The sequence below is a fragment of the Thunnus thynnus genome, chromosome 1 (genome assembly GCF_963924715.1).
Source record: "Thunnus thynnus chromosome 1, fThuThy2.1, whole genome shotgun sequence".
NCBI classification, from domain to species: Eukaryota; Metazoa; Chordata; class Actinopteri; order Scombriformes; family Scombridae; genus Thunnus; species Thunnus thynnus.
The window spans coordinates 15,680,222-15,700,836 of NC_089517.1; the positions used below are offsets into that span (position 1 = coordinate 15,680,222).

At 37.5% G+C, this 20,615-nt stretch overlaps 1 protein-coding gene across 1 annotated transcript in view; it reads right to left on the reverse strand.

Annotated features, from left to right (window-relative positions):
* Positions 1–1,336: 1,336 nt before the first annotated feature.
* Positions 1,337–20,615, reverse strand: part of gpc6a (glypican 6a) — a 166,538-nt gene continuing 147,259 nt past the window's right edge. The window contains exons 7-9 of the mRNA XM_067586549.1: positions 8,651–8,781; positions 6,796–6,971; positions 1,337–5,740 (exon numbers count right to left, since the gene is read on the reverse strand). Of these exons, the coding sequence (XP_067442650.1) occupies positions 5,523–5,740; positions 6,796–6,971; positions 8,651–8,781 (525 nt within the window). The 3' untranslated portion in view covers positions 1,337–5,522. The remainder of the gene's footprint in view (positions 5,741–6,795; positions 6,972–8,650; positions 8,782–20,615) is intronic.

Sequence of the window (20,615 nt, forward strand, 5' to 3'; positions counted from 1 at the left end):
AATCAAATGTAGCTGAAAGTTGATGTAATTATAAGATAGACTGTATTGTTCCTGTCATCAGTGATGACAAATATACTACTGTAGTAATATTATCTAGTTTGAATTTGAAGCTCCCAGTGCTGCATTAAGTCTTAGGATATACCACCACTGACCTTTTTACACACACATTGTCACACTGTTAATGTTCAAAGTAATCTGTGAAAGAATATCTCTCATCATAGAATCGGTGAGAACAAATGCCAGAAACAATATAGAATGTGAAGTGAAGAAGTGAGAAAAGTAGAGAACTTGTATTGAGGTGATGCAATAAGCTCAAAGAAAAAGAAAACATAAAATGGACTGTTTTTTAATTAGGGTTCATTAGTTTTCATGCATTAATAATTTTTAAAGAAAGGGATCAATTGCACAAGCAGTGGTCTGTAATTTAGCCTGAAACTGTATTAATTCAGCCTCTCATTGTGCTTTCTCAAATGAATTAGCATCTAAAATGGACCTCCACTATAATATAATGTTTTAATGGAGAAAATGAGTCTGAGTTTATATAATCTGTTTGATGTGTAAATATTTTCGCATAAATCTAACAAAATCTGCCATAAAGGTAAAATCATGACTCATAACCATAACTAATAAATCATAATTATCTTTTTTTATTATTGAATATTCAAACATAAAAGCAAAGAAAAATATAGAAATTCTTCGGAGGGTTTCTGAAAATGTCATGTAAATGTCTGCTTTAGAAAACTGAGTTTACAAAACATGACCTTCTGGGATGAAATGAGAAACATAAAAAATGTAACCTATTATTATTACTTATTATTTCATCAACAGAAGAAATATCAGGTATATTAAATGCAGTACTGGATGTATGTTCAGTAGTTTTGTGAAACAGTTTCTTATACCAATTACTTGAGTTCCTTGAACATATAAATAATACAAATAGCATTGGATAGTCTCTCAGTGTTTAAGACTTGAAGATAAACATGAATAACAATATAAAATTCTTAACTGCTGTGGTTACGAAATGTCAAACATGCAAAGAACTCATATTACACTCACACTGAGCCAGTATAAATAATTACTCTTTGGTGAATAACCATGTATCTCCAAGTTTGGGTTTTTTTTTTATGTTTTCAGATAAGTTGAATGCCGCTCTATGTATTGAGAAAATTCTCCCAAACCTTCAGCTCATAAATCCTTTCAAAAACCCTTTGGGTTATCTAACTATGTATAGACTCAAGAGTTTTTCCTTACTTCCTGAAAATCTAAGAGATACATGGTTTTCACTGGACAACAATTATAAATGGAGACACAATAGAGAAAACTGCAGTAAACTGAGTCATTTTTTAATAAAATGTTTATTATTACCTTTGTATTATTTTCTGTATACAAGAATGTGTAACAAAAGCCAAATAAGCAATCCATTTTAGTCTTTTAAAAAATGGTAAGGCATGTCTGCTTGTATAACCATCAACTTCAGTTCCCCCAAAACACTTTAAACAGCGTGCACTGACAGCTCCAAAAATCTTAATGTGCTCCTTAATTATCTGATTTTGCAAATCACAACATTACCACACTCACAGCATATGTTTTAGCAAAAGTGCAGCAAACGATTAACATCAAAATGGAGAAGACCTTGCATAACACATTTTGTTCTAAACATTCTGTAAAAAACCCACAAACCTCAAGCCAACCTTGAATGTAGTCTTTTTTTTCAATTTTTCAAACACCAAAGGAGAATGAACAAGACAAAAAAAAAAAAAAAATGGCTCACAGACAAATTAAGTTAAGCACTGAAGCATCTCAGACAGTGATACTGTTTGTCTGACCAGGGTACCGTAGCTTGTCAGGAGAGAAAGGAATACACAAGGCAGTGGAAAATAGCAAACATTTCTCTCATCATAATGAGAAAACTGTTGTTTGTACCGGTACAAGCTCTTTGGAAATATTGGACCCACATCTGAAACTGTCTTTACTTAATTCACTTTCTTTACTGTTTTTCAGGAACACCAGTAGAGACCTACCTCATCCTCACTCATCCATAACTCTTGTTGTTGCAATCACAGATCTTGTAGAAGCTCTTATGAGCGCGTTCAACCTTTGTATGGTTGCAGATGCTTGCTGATTTTTTTACTTTCAAAGACATAGTCATTAAACCTCCTGCATTATTATCCACTAGACACTGTGCTGATTGTTCAACCTCACTTCTGACACTGACTCAGAAAATATCTGTCTCCATAGTGTTTTTTAATACTTGAAAAATAAATTTATATGACTGTGTTTGACTGCAGCGATATAACCCACTAACTTACACTTCTAATCAACTCTTTTCTCTTCCTGTTGTATGCTCTATATTTATTTCATTTTCCAATTATAGTAGCACAAAGATAATCTGATTGCAACTCTGTTACTGCCCGATTTAAATACTAGGGGAAAAAATATGACACTGCACTTCATTCCATAAGTGTTGACAAAACACCTGTTTTTGTTTAACTCTATGTGTTGGAACATTCTGTATCAAGTGTAGATATATTCTCTGACAAATATAAACGTCTGCAGATAAAACTGAATTATCAATTGGAGCTTCATCAGTCCGACGGCCCCATGTAACAGATCATGATTTTTACATGAAACTTCCTTCATCGCAATTATCCACTATCAAGGACTTTACTCCTGGGTGGGTAAAACCTAGCAGATCAGGCAAACTAATAGCTAGTTACTTTCATATTCAATATTCAGCAAGTTGTAAATGGTTACTGCTGGATGTCTACCCCGCTGAAGGGTTCCCTCTCTGACCCACTGAAACCACGCCAGTCAGTGCTTTTGCTAACAAAAGTGAATTCAGATCAGGATTTGTTACTTTCCACCTTTGTCTAACAGTTGGGTGATGGGCTCTCCGTGCTCATGTAATGATACCATGATCTGGTAGAGTAAGGAGCAATCTAAAATGTCAAAACAAAAAAAAGTGTGATAGTGTGTAACCCATGTAAATTCAGCATAAATGGCTGCGTAAACACTATTTTAGATTTTGAGAGGGGGGAGGTACTCATTTACATGCATTTAATCTCCTCTGCATCCTTGATTTTGTCTCATACAGGCTTCTTCCTCTAAAGGACTCATCAGGCTTTCTCAGTCACTCCTGCAGCGTATACTGAAATTTGCATGTTCTTTTTCAACCAGTCAGGATGTATTCAAAGACCCTAATGGGTGCAGATCTTATAAATGCTTGTTGTATTCTAACCCAGCATCCACAACACAACTGATGAAATGAATGGGTGCAGTAAAAGAAGGCCTTGTCTCCCTCTTGTTACTGTATCACCATGGCGGTGAGCACGAATACAAGGATCCCAAACATGCATGGTGAATGGCCTGTACCACTCTGTCTACTTATCAGCTCTCTCCAGCACCCATCTCACAACATCAACCTTGATGTGGGAAGTGAGATGGTCTCTCATTTTCTCACTGTTTACTTCTCTTTGGGTAATGTTCCTAGTGAACTCCTGATGGCTCTGCCCCGCTTCACTGGTAACTACCTGTTTTCTTTGTTTCCTTTCATTCCTGAGACCTTTTCTGCTTCCTCTTAGCTGCCTGGACTGTTATAATTTATAATAATATATTTATATTTTGGCAATGTGGACTCGAGTAGTATGCACCACACTTCATCTGCACCTGTCATTTGTTCCTAAGAACATCAGATAGGATGCTGTGGCTTAATATTTTTTTCTCTCTCCCCTCATGCTGGCTACAGAGGAGAAACTCTGGTGTCTCATGCTTGCTTTAGTATGCTATGTGAAGTGCACAGCCTCTTTGAGATGGTCATAGCTGCTGTTTATTTGCTACAGCGGTGGACTGTGGGGAAAGCCCCTGTTGAGACCAGAGACTTGTTTTTCAGATGGCCATGAATTGATGAGTTTGGATCCTCAAGGCACAATCCACCATAATGACTGCATCGACTGTTCACTTTCATGGAATTTTTGCTCCTTTATTTGTTTCTACAGTAGCCCTGCAACATTTCTGGAACCTGCTTTTTTTGTGTGGCACAAGGTCACAGAAATCATGTTGTGTTGGTGGAGTACAAGCATCTGGTTCTGACCCCTATGCCTCTCTAGCCTGTTAGAGGTCAAAGCCTGTGAGAAATAGATCATAGGTTATGAGTAGTAACGTTAGTTCTATGAATACAGACGTAGCTTTCTAACCTTGGCACACGGCTTCTTTTCCAGTTGTTGACTTTTTGGGTGCTTTGTAAGAGAGCATGACTATTTACTCTTACTTACATGTGGGTCCGGTGAGTCTGATCTGACGACCCAACAAATAAATGCAAATTTCCACAAGGTGCGAGTGGGCAAACCTGTAGAGCCTGTCAGAGGGCTGCATGTGTGCTCACAGAACTAGGATTACAATGTATGTCCTTCCATATGTAATATTAACCAAACATACAAAATAATAATTTAACTAATATACTCTGAGTCCTCTGAGAAATTAAAAAGGAAATCTGAACTGTTCAAGTGTATGTTAAGTACCCAAACAGAAGATAGTAAATCAGGTAACTGAACATTGGTAGCCGGCAATTGTAGTATAATGGCTTAATGTTGTTGAGAATATTTTTTTCATTTTACAGGTGATCAAATAATCTGTAAAAACAAATAATACATATCTAAAAATTTAGCCATTTACTAAACCAGTAAGACTACATTACAGTACCTCCCAGTGAAATACATGACTGCTGATAGGTACAGTACAATACAATCAGTTAAATGATCTGAAAATATAGATCTTTCTATGTGGGGTGGATGTTTCCTGCAGCTTTATAAACTTATGAAGCCAAAAAAAAACTGTGCAAAGTAGTTCTCTTAGTGCAATACATTGGCACTTTCTTAGAGATAATCAAATGTGCAACTATAAAGGTGGCTGAGGGAAAGCTGCTTCCTGTAGCCACGCTGATATGACCAAACGGGAAACCAGGTGAACTGCTAGCACTGTACAATCCTCTACCAACCACTCCAAACTGTGTAGCCTGCATAAAAAAGAAAACTAAAAAAATGTTTTGTCAGTTAACATCATTTCCTTGCATGCACACAGTAAGACTTTCTCGTTTTGTCTGAGGGGGAGACAACTAATAGGATAAAACAGGTGTTGTCTCATTTTCACAAATTTGTCATACAATGGAAAAGAAAAATATATTCCCCTTTATCTGAAAAACTCTTGACAGAACCATCTTCAGATGGTTTTCACTTTCTAAAAGATAAGCATGTTTTTCAAAACCCACTTTTGAATAATGAGAAAACACCACAATTTTTTTTTTTTTTTAGAGATGTGAAAACTGGTTCAGTGATGGCACCGAGCATTCTTTGGGGGGCGAGCAGGATGCAGCGCTGCACTCACTTCCAGTCCTACCATACAGTAAGCCATTCTCAACAGGTTTCCAGGAGGTTCTACATGTCCAGTGAGGGAACAGCAGTAGAACGTGCTGTTAAACATACTGTATGCAACAGTATAAAAGTCAGTGATCAGGCCACACTCATGTATTATCTCCATCTAGTCTGCAATGCCCACAGCGGGAGTGTGAGGGCAGCCATCACCAGCAGTAGGGACGGCCCGTGTGAAAGTGACTTGCCTGCTGCAGCTGCTCGTTCGTCGCTTCTGTCAGCTCCGACCACAGGAGCGTCTGTTCCAACAAAAACAAACTCTGTTGTGCAGCCGTCAGAGCAGCCGCTTCCGCTGCCAGAACTGCTGCCTTCATCACCTGCAGGAACAAAACCGCACAAATTAAAATGTACATACTAATAATACAGTCATAGGAAGCCATTAGTTGGGTCAATGGCGATGGGGAAGTGGCGAACTGTGCCTCTTTTGTGGAGCAACAAAGCTAGTATGCTACGATAGTTTCCTTTATTTTGGACTCTCCAGCTATTCTTTACTTTAAAAAGACAGTTAGCTATTGATCAATGGCACAAATTTGTGTCATAGCTCACCAAAGTTAAACTTGATGCCAAAGATTTGTGTGAGTGTACTTGGCCCCCACGAGCATATCTGCTGATTGCCACATTTCCTTTGAAATAGTTTTGATTTTTCTGCAAAATTTCAACATTTCACATGCTGTTATGACCAGGCCTTTACAGGTAAAAGAGCAAAAATGGGTTTTGCGTTATTGAAAATGGCCAAAAATGGTGGTAATGAATTACAGTGTGTGCAAAATCTATAATAGTATTCTTCTGCACTTCTGGTGTCAGAGGTTTAACAAATCTTGAAGAAGAAACCACTCCTAACAGAAAAACAAATGTGACTGCAACAAAAATTGAGTTTTAGGTATAAAATTTAATGGCAGCAGTCATGCACCCATACATTTTATTTGTAGCTGCGGGAATCTCCCATCTTGTCAGCTCAAGGGGATCCACAGAATCAGAAAGAAAGAATGATCTCTGTCATGGCAGCATTTGAAATGAACATGTTCCTAAACATAGGCCTGACTGTCTACCATGGTCTGTGTCACCATAACTACAGTTATCTATTCTCCTAATAATGTCAGTCTTGCCTCAGTGCAACACCGATGCATCCTGTGGAGTTGTATGATGAGTTCCTACGTGAGTGACACCTGAGATCTTATTTCATTTTAATAATAGTTTATATTTCTGCAGGGGTGCTCTTGTGTGCATGTGTGTGTGGCAAGGTCCAAATCAAGGTCAACATAAACTCTATACAGTGACAGAAATTGATAGAGAAACTTTTCTCTCAGTATTTTGCTCCAAATTATTATTATTATCTTGTCTTGTCAAACACCTGAGAGATTGGAGAACTTACTGGAGTCCTGAAAGTAGATGTCATTCCCATTGTAAGCATTCTTCAGCTTGTTGGTCATGACACGCAAAGCCATGATTTGCTGTCGAATCAGTGTGTCAGGCCTGGTGATATCCACATCCACCTCTGGGTTGTTAACCTGGTTGGTTAGACCCTCCTTCACCACTTCAGGGAAATATCTGGAAAGGATAATACACCAAAAAACTTAAATAAAATGGCCTAGAATATTTTCTAGATTTAATACAAAGCTGCTTCTTGACACATCATAGGGTTTGGTATCTTCTGTACAAAAATACAATGGTACTTTGAATGAGAGCATGAGTTTCAACTCCATGTTTGCTAGATTTCACTGAAGTTTATCATCCAAAACTAAGAAATAAATAATATTGTCTCTATTATAGATTTCAACACTGCAATTTCAGAAAACACACGCACATAGCTATAACACAGTCATCATGAACATCCTTACCACTCTGACAATCATTCAGCATTTAGAACAAAAAACAAAAATTTTGAACAAAATTTTTTAGCGAGTGTCCCTTCTTCTTTTTAGAACAAAAAAAAGTTACACATAGAAATGTGTGTATCTGTGGTGAAATTGGTTGATGTCTTTCTCAGGTTGCTTGCATTTTATATACAGTGTTTTTCAATGCAAATTTTGTGTTATAGTGGTGAGGATGTTTTCTTAATCTGCTTGTGTTGTACCACTTGTATTTGTTTTCTTAAATTGCTGTGCATTGAGCTCTCTCTACCAAAAAAGCAATCCAGTCAAATTACAGTGTTACAGCACTGATCCAGTTGTTGTCAGTATGTTGCAGTGTCAACCCTTTATGCAGCATTGTGTCCATCTTTTACACTTTTTAGTACACACAGATTTTAGTGTAGATATCATGATCTTGGGTCTACGAAGTCACAAACTAGACCAACTGAAATTAGACAAAATTATAGGAGCTACTCTTTCTAACAACGGCTGCAGAAATCAGACAAAACATAACTGTATAATAAAGCTAAATTTTCTATGTTAATCAAGCTTAATTTTCTATGTTTCATGTTGGGAGTGGTTGCACCTCCCTACAGTGAGCCCTTAACATGCCCGAGGCCGACAGCACACTCTTTTTTTTGTCTTTTTTGACTTAATAAATTGAAAACCATTTGAGATTAAAATAATGCACTACATGAGGAAGGCAACCCGTGCGTAACATTTAATTAATGCAGTAATTAAAGTCTTGTTTATGTCTTTACATTTTTTGTGCATTAGTTACTGTGTCCTATTTAACTGTTAGTTTTTCATTCATTAAACATGTTTTATACAATGTAAAGTGTGCCTAGTTTGTGCTGAAGTAACAGGAGATTCCAATGATTTCATAACACACTCCTACTGTAACACAGCGTGACTCTGAATGTTTTATTATCTCTGGGAAATCAATTTACCTACCGGGTTTAGAGTGATGCTTATAAAGGATACTGGCACAAACAAGATAATTAACATGTCTTTTATTGCACCATCTGGTGATTTTGTTACTTGGAGAAGGCCAAAGTGATGGGGTAATATATTTTCTCTGCCAGCGTTTCTGGTTCACTGTCAGAGAAAACAACTCACTGTCCAATCTACTGTACGGCTCGGTGATAGACACTGCAGTGGTGATAAGGGGTGCTGGAAACTCCTCAGTCCTCTGGGTATTAGAGCCTCAGAGCTTATATAGAAATTCTCCCTATAAGCACTAACCCATTGTACTTACGTAGAGAGCGTTAATCTGGGAACACAGTGTGGTTATTTTAATCCCTGGCTTGGCAAAAAGTGATAACCAGAGAGCAGGGTGACTTTTCTGAGGTTATAAAGAGTCGCAGAAGCCCTCACCTGCCCTTCGTGTGGCTGTTCCAGCACTGCTCCTCATCCGACTCTGAGAGCTTCTCCATGGCACAGATGTCATCTGGCAGGTTGGACCAGAACCTCTTGGACTCCCTCAGCTTCTCTTTGATCTCAATCACCTGCCACAGGCCAAAACAGGTGACAGAAGGCTTATGATTTAGTATTTTAAAGGCTTGAGGATGAGAAGTGAATAGACTGCCAAGCCGTCAAGCTTAATAGCACACAGCTTATGCAGCTCCCACACTGAATATTAGGTCAATCACGCTATTTTAAAAATCATTCCACTAACAAAAACATTTTTTAGGAAAATATAATCCCAGAAAGTTTGATTATTTGCTATAATTAAGAAATAGATTTAACCACAAATTAAATAAAACATGAAGAAACTCAGGGGTCCATGTGCTCTCAAAACTGATAATAAGGATGAAAAAAACATATGACAGTTTCCGTCTCTGTATAGGAGTGTGACACATTGTGATTTTAAACATTCATATGGCAACAAAACTGTGTAGTTGCACCATCTCTTATATTCATTTATTCCGTCGGGAGAGAAGTGCTGTTCGACTGCCCCAAGTTCTTTTTCTTAACATTTCGCTTCTTGTCCACTTGCATCCATATTGTGTTCATCTCTGATTCATACAAGACAGACTTGGGGTTTCGGATTTGATATTTGGCATGAGCGGTCACCCCTGACTGATTCCATCTGGACTCAGCAAGGCAGTTTAGCGGGTGACCAGCATACAGGAGAAAAAAAACAGGGGGACTTATCATGAACAGAAGTACACTGTGCTGCTTTTGTCATTTTGATGTAGTTGGTAACAATCATGATGACAGAGAACACAAACTTCCTGCATAACTAATCTGAATAACAATAAATACTGCTGAGATATTTACCAAGGTATATGCTATTATTTAGTTCATAAGAATGTGGTGTATGTATAAATATGTTGGATAAGGATGTAATATTTTCATACTGGTATATGTCTTTACTTTGTTTATTCAAACCAACTACTTACTGTAACGAGGACTAAGCTTCTGTCACAGAACAGCAGGATGACATACAGTATACAGCTTGAACACTAATTCACCCTGAAGTAGTGAGATCCTTTTGAAGATTTTTAACCTTAAATAGTTTGACATTTTGAGAAATACGCTTATTTGCTTTTCCTGCAAAGTTATAAAAAATAAAATGAAAACCACAACCTGTCATTTTTACACTTTTGCATGGATTAAACAAACAAGATATAATGTTTTAATTCGTTTTGCTTTAAAGGTGCTGGGAGATATATTTTAGCTTTGGACAGAGCCAGGTTAGCTGTCTCCCCCTGCTTCTAGTCTTTATGCTTAGCTATGTTAACCTCTTCCAGCTTCATATTTACTGATCTACTCATCTAACCCTCAGCAAGAACATGAATAAATCAAATCTTTAAGAATATATATAAGGATAATGCAATGATCTAATAAAAAAGGTTTACCTTTCCATACACTATATATGAGGACATGGAAAAGGACAGGATCACTCAACAGCTTCTCACCACTGAACATGGTAAATCATGTTTGCTGTAAATCTAAATCTAAGCCAGCGGCATTTAAACCAAGGACTAAACCCCTGATTTTTTTTTCTTTTTGATAACAGTAGAGAAACACTAGCACAGCGCAGACTTCTAAATGTAATGTACACAAAATGCTTTAGTTTACACCAAAAATGCCCAAGTGTGAAGAGAAACCAGGTGATCATACACTTAAAAACTCAAAACAAGCAAATGAAGAAAATTCTGTAATAGCCTGCATCCATAAAAATAACCAAAGCCACAATTTGAGCCCTAGCTGTGATTAGACAGGTGATGTATTGATTGTGAGTGTGCATGTGTGTGTGTGTGTTTTGGCAAGAGAGACACTGTTGATGGGTCACAACCTTCTCTGGAAAATTCTATTGCTTTCAACAGTGTCGCAATTTTTTCTCTAAATTGTTTTGGACTTGAACCAATTTCAGCTGCTGAATTCTTCAAGGCTCTGTAAAACATAGACTGCAAAAAATCTGTCACATACAATTTATCGCCATATATTTCAAAAACACCTCGTTTAATGCAGAGCCCAATCCTTTTATTTTTAATCTTAGTTGTTTTTAGCCCAGTTGCCAAAGTATACAGGCATACATACGATATTAATAATAACTGGTCTGTTAAGAAGTTACCTGCCCTGGCTGAAGACTTTGAACCACACAGTTAAAGCTGCTTTTCATAGGGGACCTCCACCAGTTTTACACATCAAAGTCTGTTTACAGGTCATGGGAAGTACTAGTACATATCATTAATATCATGAAAAAAAGTTGTGTAAAGCCTTTTGTGAGTCCAGAGGGAGCTGTGTGAAATCTGATAAATTGCTTCAAGCGATGTTACTGGAGGCAACACCAGTTCAGGGCTGAAGACTACAATTTGGAAATGAAAAAACAATCTGGGGGTCTGAAATTAGAAAGAAGTGAGGTTACCAGACCTCCTCATCTCTGCTTGAGGCTAGTGGCTCCAGGCGACATTAGCCGCTACTAGCATAACACATCTGAATCTCAAAAAAGCTGGTAAATTGACCTCCTTAGTATTGTTTTGTCGAACTACTTTTCCATAGTCAAGAATTAACTTTGATGCTTAAATCAAAATTAGTGATATAATATACATGTACATCAATAATTACTGCAGAAGTTGTTTATAAGAGCAAGTTAGAGGAGAGGTCACACTATGGCAGAATTTTACAGCAGACTTTGCCTCAGCTGTGTTTTCCTTCTCACTATCAGAGTTATAGCTTGTCTACACAGACAACGTCTTTTTCATTTTGCCCAAGGGAACATAAGACCATTGATTTGCAATGAAAACAGTGGCCATAATGAAAATGCCACCAAACTGGTACCACTAAACTGAACCAGTTGAAGTCGTGATCAAGCATTTTCAACAATGAATGCAATGAAGAACTCACTAATGAACACTTACTTCAGTGTCTCCACTGGGCCAATGCACCTTTTTTGCTCAAGTTTAAGGACTTCGTTACACACTGAAGGTGTCACATCTCACATTAATACAGTAATGCTGGACATGTACTCAGTTCTGGAGTTTTCGTACTGAAATATCATCATGTAATGCTTATTGGACCTTTGATGCAGTGGAAAATTACTAAGAGTGGACCTATAAGACATACATGTAACCATGACCCAAATTGTATCTTTACACTTTGAGTGTAATTTCTTCCATTTTATACGAGTAACTACAGTGTGTTGAACTCTAACATGCAGGTGACCTACACTCAATAATGTGCCTGAACGCATCCTGTGTAGACACAGACAGAAGGTGCTGCTGCTTTGGTAATATGCTGCTTTCACTGCGCATCCTGTGTAGACATTGTGTGAGCCTCTCACATAAATAAATGAACACATTCTTCTATATTTTGTACACTTTGCCAGAGTATTGCATATTTCAAACAGCATGGGGATTAATAAATGTAGTCATCTACACACAGCAGATGAGGTTTCATACATTTTTCACCAGTGGTAACTGTTCTGTGCATATTTTTACAAATGCAACCTATTAGCAGATCAGGCATAATGTGTTTATGCTGAAAATCCCAAGTCAGACTCCAGAGGTAACTGTGTTCCACAGGGCTCCACTTTAGCTCCTGTTTTATGATCCATTTTCATCAAATTTGGAAGAGAACGTCTACTTAGCAAATGCATTTTAAACGTATTCAGACCCCTGGAGCTTTAGGACACTTAGCTATACTGTTACAGTATGTTTCTAAATTAATTTTATTATTAGGATTTCTCAGTTAGGTAATTGAATTTGACCCTTTGCAAAACCCACCTTAGTTACTGTTGCTATACCTGTCAAGCTTTCCATTCTAGCACAGACAGTAAGCAGTTTACAATTACAATGGTGGCAAATTTACCACTTAAAATTTTTTGTAATAATTGAGATAATGTGTTGTCGATTTCACACAGTGTTAACAAGAATAGGCTCCTCGTTTTTTCCATCAACTGTCGATTTTGTCGGCTGAAATGATGACTATTGCTAGCAGATTTTAGCAAGGATAGCTTACTAATTTACATTTACTTTGTGAGTTGGCTGAAGATGCCGTCTCCAGTTGCCTTATTTCAAATTGATGATCTAAGTAGAAGATGTACATATGGAGCAGCATTGCTCTATTATTGCCAGATAACTAGCAATTTAGAAAGTGTGATTAAAATTAACCTGCAGAGCAAGAAACTATCTTACAGGAACTAAAATAAGACAGTTCTAGGTCACCTGGGAATGTTCCTGTAGTGAAAATGTCTTAAAACAAACCATTTTGAAAAAGTCACCACCAGCCAAACTCTTTAAATAGTGACCATCACTCTTACTAGAGCCATATATACACCACTTCAGCATGTGGAGTAATCCAAAGCTTGCTGGGTCTATTATGTTCTGTAAGAAAAGAAAAAACACAATCCTTAAATTTAGAGAACTTCACTGGTATGTAGTGGTTGTTGGGTTCAGAACTTTAGGGACTATTTATTCATATCTTTTTATTATTCATTAATTCTCCTGTCTTATCTATCTTATTTTATTTTAACTCATTTTTTGTATTTTCTATCTTATTTAACCCTTTTAAATTCCATTTAAACATGTCTTTTTACATTGTATTGTGTTTCGTTTACATCTTGATTTAATGCCTTTTTGTTGAAAGGTGTCACAGAAAATAAACTTGCCTTGCCTTACTTGAACTCTAAAGGGGCTGAACTCTGTCAGTAATGTCAGCAGTCAATCATGGCTGCACTATGTCTGTTGGAGTCAGCATGCAATGTGGTTAGTGGTTAGTTCAAGATGTGGGATTGACTGCTTTGCTGTTTAGGTCTGGTAGACAACTGAAACAGAGCAGTGAGCAGCAGCTTCTCTTTATCTCGGCTTTGGCTACAGTAGCCTGTAGTTCATTCAATAAAGCTCTTGCTGAATAGAGTACACCTCATACACTATAAATTAACTCTGCTATTCATGAGGGAGCTATATTTTGACAACTTATATAACTAACTCTCATTATGCTTAATATTTAACTGCATGTGCCAGCTGCTCTGAAAAATATCCCTCACTAAGATTAAAATAATTTATTTAGGAAAAGGTAGAAAATTGAGAGGTTAACTTTGCGGTTATGTGATATAAACACAACTCACTCCTTCACCTAATCCTTATGTCACCTACCTGACATCCTCCACTGGAATAATGTGACAAACTGTTACTGGCATATTTTATTTGGCTTACATATGTCATTGGATTCATTTCTCTCTACCCATTTCTTGGACTTCTTGCGCTGGATTTACTACATTAGCATGGGATCTGCTAATCCTATTGTAGAGTTATAATCCCATTGCTTTTGTATTTCTACCAACTGTTACAACTTTCTGTTCATGTTTTGCAATTGCCACTTTCCCACCTACAGTTCCTATTGCACACCCAGATGTCTGAGGAAGAGAGATTTGTCTTTGAATTTTCCCTCAAGAGTTTTTCCACAATTTCTCATCAAATCTTGAGGGTTTTTTTCCTGTTCTTCATAGAGAGCTTAGGCTGGGTTGGGAATTGTTGCACTTATGGAAGCAGCCTGGAAAGCCTATTGGGGCAAAGTATGTGATATCGAGTTAAACAAACAAACTTCACTACAAATAAGTCAAGGTGATTCTGCCTTAAAGAATCAAAACCACACAATATGTTATGTGTGATAGTAGTGTTTTATGTATATGCTGGTTGATTACAGGTTCACAGGTAATGTATGGGATCACTGTCATGGGATATGTCTTTGCCTCCATCACATCCTCAGTTTTCTTGTATTTTATGCATTCTTACTTACATATAGACCTGATGGAGGCTGTTCCAGCTAAACATATTTGTTTTAACTTCACCTTTTTCCATGTTGTTCTGCATGTACTCAAATGCTATGCTTTTCTCTTTCTTTTCTTCTTTCTCTTCTTTTCTTTCTCAGGAGTAAAGAATGATCACCCACAGCTAATACATACAATTAGTGTGTACTTTTTTAGGTAATTAGTTGGCTTCTATACAATTATGATTCAAAGAACCATTAAACAACCCTCCAGTTAATGTTGAAGCCCTTGTTACTCATATTTAAAGTGCACGTGACACCAGTAATAGCCAAAGGAAGTTTATTCAAAAAAGAGAATCCTAAGCACAAACACACACATTTATAAGTGGACACACTTGTGGTCATGTACACACACACTCACTACCCTCATCATGTCCTAGTTACACTGGGGATTTCGATGAGTGCATACAGTGAAGCCTCGGGTCTTAACAGGACATGAAAGGGCTTGTACCAACAGGATGCCACTGCAGGAGACTGCCCTCACATTTGATGTGGTAATCCTGTCATGGAGACACCAAAGCTGGTTAGGTTTAACACACGCTGGTGTGGCTCTGATTTACAATGGCCTGCAGCAACCTGGCACTGACAACAAAATCTGGATCAGATCAGAACATGCTTTGTTATTTTATTTGAACTTTAAAATATAACCATAGTAATGTGATATTGATATGGTCCTTGCTGACAACCAAAAATGTGCCAAAAGGAATATTTCAGGTGAACTGGAAGCAGGAAGGAAGGATAAATCATGTATAAACATAGAAGTAAATCCATTTAGGATTTATTTGCGAATTGATGCCTATGAAAATATAATGCAGTGTACTCCATCTGTGTAACATAATTTATAGTCCACATAAACAAATGTCAAGAGTTCAGTATCAACAGCAGTGTTCTTCTACACAACCACAGCAGTAAATAAACACCTGTTCATAAATAAATGCAAGCATACACACAAGCACACATAAACACACACTATACTGAGGGTGAAGGGTGAAGACAATAATCTAACCATGAGTCTTTCCATGAGTGCCCAGGGCAGTGAGGCTGACTCCAGCTAGAATAGTCACTGTAGCAGGATTCGATCCAGCTGAACCTTCAGTGTCTCTTCTCGTCTCACAGGTAACCCAGCCTGTACTGCTGCAATGCGTTACAGAAAACTCTAAATAACTGATAGCAGCAACTACAGGTTCATTGGTTGAAAAGACTGAGAACGGTGATACAGATTTTTTCTCAGTTGGACACATTATCTGTTCATTTCAGATTTAAAATGCTACGTATACTTGACACAAACTCCTAAACTTGACATTAAAGCTGAAATTAACAATGTCATTCTCTACAGTAATGAGAAGTAGATGAGATGATGTTTGAACTATAACAAAGAAGGCTGGGTGTCCAAAGTCAAATCTGTGATGTTGTCAGCTACAGTGAAGTGAACTCACATTATTTTACACAATGCCAGTAAAGGTCCAACAGACACAGACTGAATTTTTCACAGGACTGCAACTTGTGTTCACTGATCTCACTGATTAATAGCAGATTTTATTATTAGCTACCACACAAAGGCATTTCCTATTCAATATTTTTGCATGTCTCTCTTTGTTTGGCTTCAATGTCCTGGATACATGCTGACAATTTTCATTGTTAACAATTTCCTGGTGAAGATACTGTCCATAATGACTTCCGCGGAAAAATGTCTTTGTGATTTTTGGGGGGATTTGGGTGAGCTACAGAATAATGGGCTGACATGCTCCAGGTGTTTAGAATGACTGCACTTTATACTAAAACTACTTATTCAATGTGCACCCTACTTCCATATTAAGAACAAACAGTTAAGTCCAACATATACTAACCCTATGCAAATATCAAACAGGGCCATAAAAGACAACAACTCAAAATCTACAATTTCAATAGCCAAAATACAAAACAAAACACTCCATGAGTATTGCTTCACTATTCTAATCTATTCCCCTCTTTCGATTGTGTATTGCCTGAATGAAAGATTTTATTCAAATAAAGCTTTATCCCAGCCTGCCTCTTCCCGGGTGTGCTGAGTCTTAGAAGTGGTGTCAAGTGCTTGTTGATCTATCAGAGCATGTAGGGCACCCTCTAGCAATGCATGTTAATGTAGGTCCAGTAATTTTAATTAGGACTTTCACAGGTCATATCTACCTGCTTCCATTTCAGCAGCCGCACAGTTCACTGAGTCCAGCCTCTAGCTGCTTTAGACTTTCTGTAGCTGTGATCGATCTTTATTAGATACATTGTTGAGACAGCAGGTCCAGACAGCGAGACCTCAGTCGATTTAAGTCCAGTTTCTTATTAAAATTATTTTCGGTTTAGGTGTTGCTTGTTGTCGTGACATATCCAAATCCTTTTTTTTTATGAATGCTGATGAATGTGCACATGCTTTCTGTTTGTCTTCAAACTGCCTGACTGTCACTGTTGGAGGTGTAAACAGAGTGGGTGTGTGGAGCTATAGCTCGCTGAAGCAAGGATTAAATACTATGTTTGGCCTCCGCTTACATTTCTGTTAACAACAGTGTTTCTCTGCCCAAAAACACACATGGGCCATTAACAAAGCCTATCTTAATCGATTTCACAAAAACAATGTGAATCACTATGACTCACTGTTTGAGAAGAAAGCATGGAAGCATGCACCACCAGCAATGTAAGCCCTGTCAAATGACTCATACAATAGGAAGACAAACCCCCCTAAAAAACCATAACAAGAATATTTTTCAACACAAGTACAAATAAAAACAACAGAAAGAAAGAGAGTGAAATAAAAGGTTGGTTTAAAAGAGGATATTGTGGAGTGTGTCTACCCTCACTGCACAGACTATGGGCCATACTGTAGATAAAGCCCAGTGCTTGATGATTTTGAGCCTAGTCAGTGGAAAAGCCAGAAGGGCCCTGCCAGATATCAAGGTGTGTTCAGGCTCATGTTGATTTTAAAGCCCAGAACGTGGTTTTAATAACAACAACAGTCATTTAAAATCAATACAGATTTTCAGAGGGGTGTCTTCTTCAGCTGCCACTAGAACTTTTATGCCATATCTATGTGATGTGGCATAAAAGGACACCATAGATGCAAATTTGTCTTAATTAAATGTAAGATATAAACATGTTTCAGAGGTTGTGATGTCAGGCAGGCAATGGGCATTTGCACAACAAAAGCTCTTGTTTCTCAAACTTCATTTGGGAAACAGGCAAATTGGTTGATGCAATATTTTACCCCTTCTACTGATCATGTCTACAGCTAATTACACAATTAGTAGTGGTTCTGAAACCATAATAATATGTGCCACACATCCATTAACTCCAACAACAGACAGTTAGTATCGTTAGTATGCGATTCACAACCTGTCCCCATGACAACTACCTTGCCCAATAACCTTCATGGTTTTTACAGCACTACACTTTGTGTGTGTATGTTTGTGTGTTCTTGTTATCCCCCTCTAATTATATTTGCAGTGTGCTCATAAAAGGATATGCTCATATTACATCGCATTTACTGTAGTATCTGTCTATAGGATTTTGCAGTTTAGACACCTTGAACTTCAGACATGCAGCTTCAGTAGGAGCACAGATATGAGATAATGTATAAACCAACAAATGTACTAAACCTTAACAGCATGTTTTGTCCTTATTCATCACAAACTTTAGGTGATTGTTTTTACTGTAAATACACATATTAGAAATTGAAGCAGAAATGAATTCAGATTGCTACACTCGGTTTACTTGCATTTGTACAGAATTTGCCCTTTTTGGTTTTTATAAAGCAGTGAGGACATTTTTTGTAATTTCAGAATCCAGGACAGGGGATAGTTCATATATAGATGTGGCCGAAAATATTTGTAACTTTCCATCTTTTTTTAAAAAAACTAAATTTTCTCTGTATTAAGTTGAAATTGACAGAAGTATATGGTATCCATCATTCTTTATTACACATTGAATAAAACTGAAACTTTGCTTTTTACAACTTAACATATTATTTAATACAATAAAACAAATAAAAATGGCATGGCCAAAAATATTGGTACCCTTAACTTAATATTTTGTCACACAGCCTTTCGAGGCAATAACTGCAGTCAAGCGCTTTCTGTAACTCTGAATAATGTTCCTGCACTTCTCCACTAGTAGTTCAGCCCACTCTTCTTGAGCAAACTGCTCCAGTTCTCTCAGGTTTGGTGGGTGCTGTCAGATGTTCAATGGGATTCAGATCAGGACTCATAGCAGGCCACTTCAGAACGGTCAGTTTTCTTCTTATCCACTCTTGGGTGCTTTTTGATGTATGTTTGGGGTCATTATCCTGTTGGGAGACCCATGACCTGCGACTACAACACAGCTTTCTTACACTTGGCTGTATATTTCACTCCAAAATGCCTTGATACTCTTCTGATTTCATTGTGCCCTGCACAGATTCAAGGCACCTAGTGCCTGAGGCAGCAAAGCAACCCCAAAACATCACTGAGCCTCCTCCATGTTTCACGGTGGGCATGGTGTTCTTTTCTTTGAAGGCTTCATTTTTTCTTCGGTAAACATAGGCTTAGTGTGATTTACCAAAAAACTCTAATTTTGTTTCATCTGTCCAACGCACATTCTCCCAGAAGGACTGTGGCTTGTCAACATGTATTTTGGCAAAGTCCAGTCTGGCTTTTTTGTGTCTCCCTCTTAGAAGTGGGGTCTTGCTGGGTCTTCTATCATGGAGCCCATTTTCATTCAGACAGTGATGGATGGTGCGACATGAAACTGTTTTACCTCAAACTTGAAGATCAGTTGTGATCTGTATTGAAGTTTTCCTTGGTTCTTTATCAACCATTCGAGCAATCCTTCTGTTCGATCTCAGGCCAATTTTCTTCTTGTGACAACATCCAGAGATGTTGGCTACAGTTCCATGGGCCTTAAACTTCTTAATTATATTGGCAACAGTGGTCACAGAACATCAAGCTCTTCGGAGATGGTCTTGTAACCTTTACGGTGACCATGCTTGGCTATTACCTTTTTTCTAATGTCTTCAGACCACTGTCTAGTTTTCCTTCTGTTTTCCATGTTCAGTGTGATGCACACAGTGACACAAAACAGCAGAGTGAGTAATTTTCTCCTTTTAGACTGGCTGCATGAGTGTTTATAAGATTGAAAACACCTTTGATACTAATTAAAACACAATAGTCTACTTAAAGTATTACTACAAATCAATTATTTCTTACAACCTCTAAAGGGTAGAGAGATGAGAACTCCAGCAACACGTCGGTCAACTAATAAAGTTGTTGTCCATACTACAAGTGTTGCTGGAGTTCTCATCTCTCTAGACTTCTTTCCCTTCTCCGTGCACCTTGGAAGTAGGTGAAGTTGTGCCAGAGACCATTACTCAACCTCTAAAGGGTACCAATAATTTTGTCCAGGCTATTTTAGAATGTATTGGTAGAATAAGAATAAATTCAGTTATTTTCACAACTTTTTTTGATTTGTTCCACTGCAAACCAAACATAGACATGCATTGATAATAAAATATATTTTAATTTCTACACTGTTCGGGGAGAATGGTGCATTGTTTTAATAAAATGCAAGGGTCCCAATAATAATAATTTTGGCCACGTCTATAAAATTTGCATTTGTGGTGTTGGACTGCATCTGATCCAGTGTGTTTAAGATCAGGATTGAGCACATGAATAGATAACAAATATAAAACTTTCCAATATGTGACCAGAGAGACAGAACAAGCAAGCAGCCAGTATTAAGGAGGTCCTCATACGTGTCCACTTGGAGATGCCTTTCACTGCCTGGTGAACCTTTTAAAGGGAAAAAAGCCCTTTTACAACTGTGTCTGTTAGTCTTGTCTTCATTTGTCATGCAAATATTTTACTTTTTCCTATACACTGATATCAGATACTGCCTAATTCTTTGAAATATTTGCTTTTATGTTATTTGGCATTTTCATTATTGCTCAAAAATTTGCAATTAGTTAGCAATAGTTTGGGATAAATCTGAATTTGATCTATTTTGCCATTATGATGAAATGAAAATAAAAATAAAACTAGGGGAAAAAGCACCTGCACCCATCTAA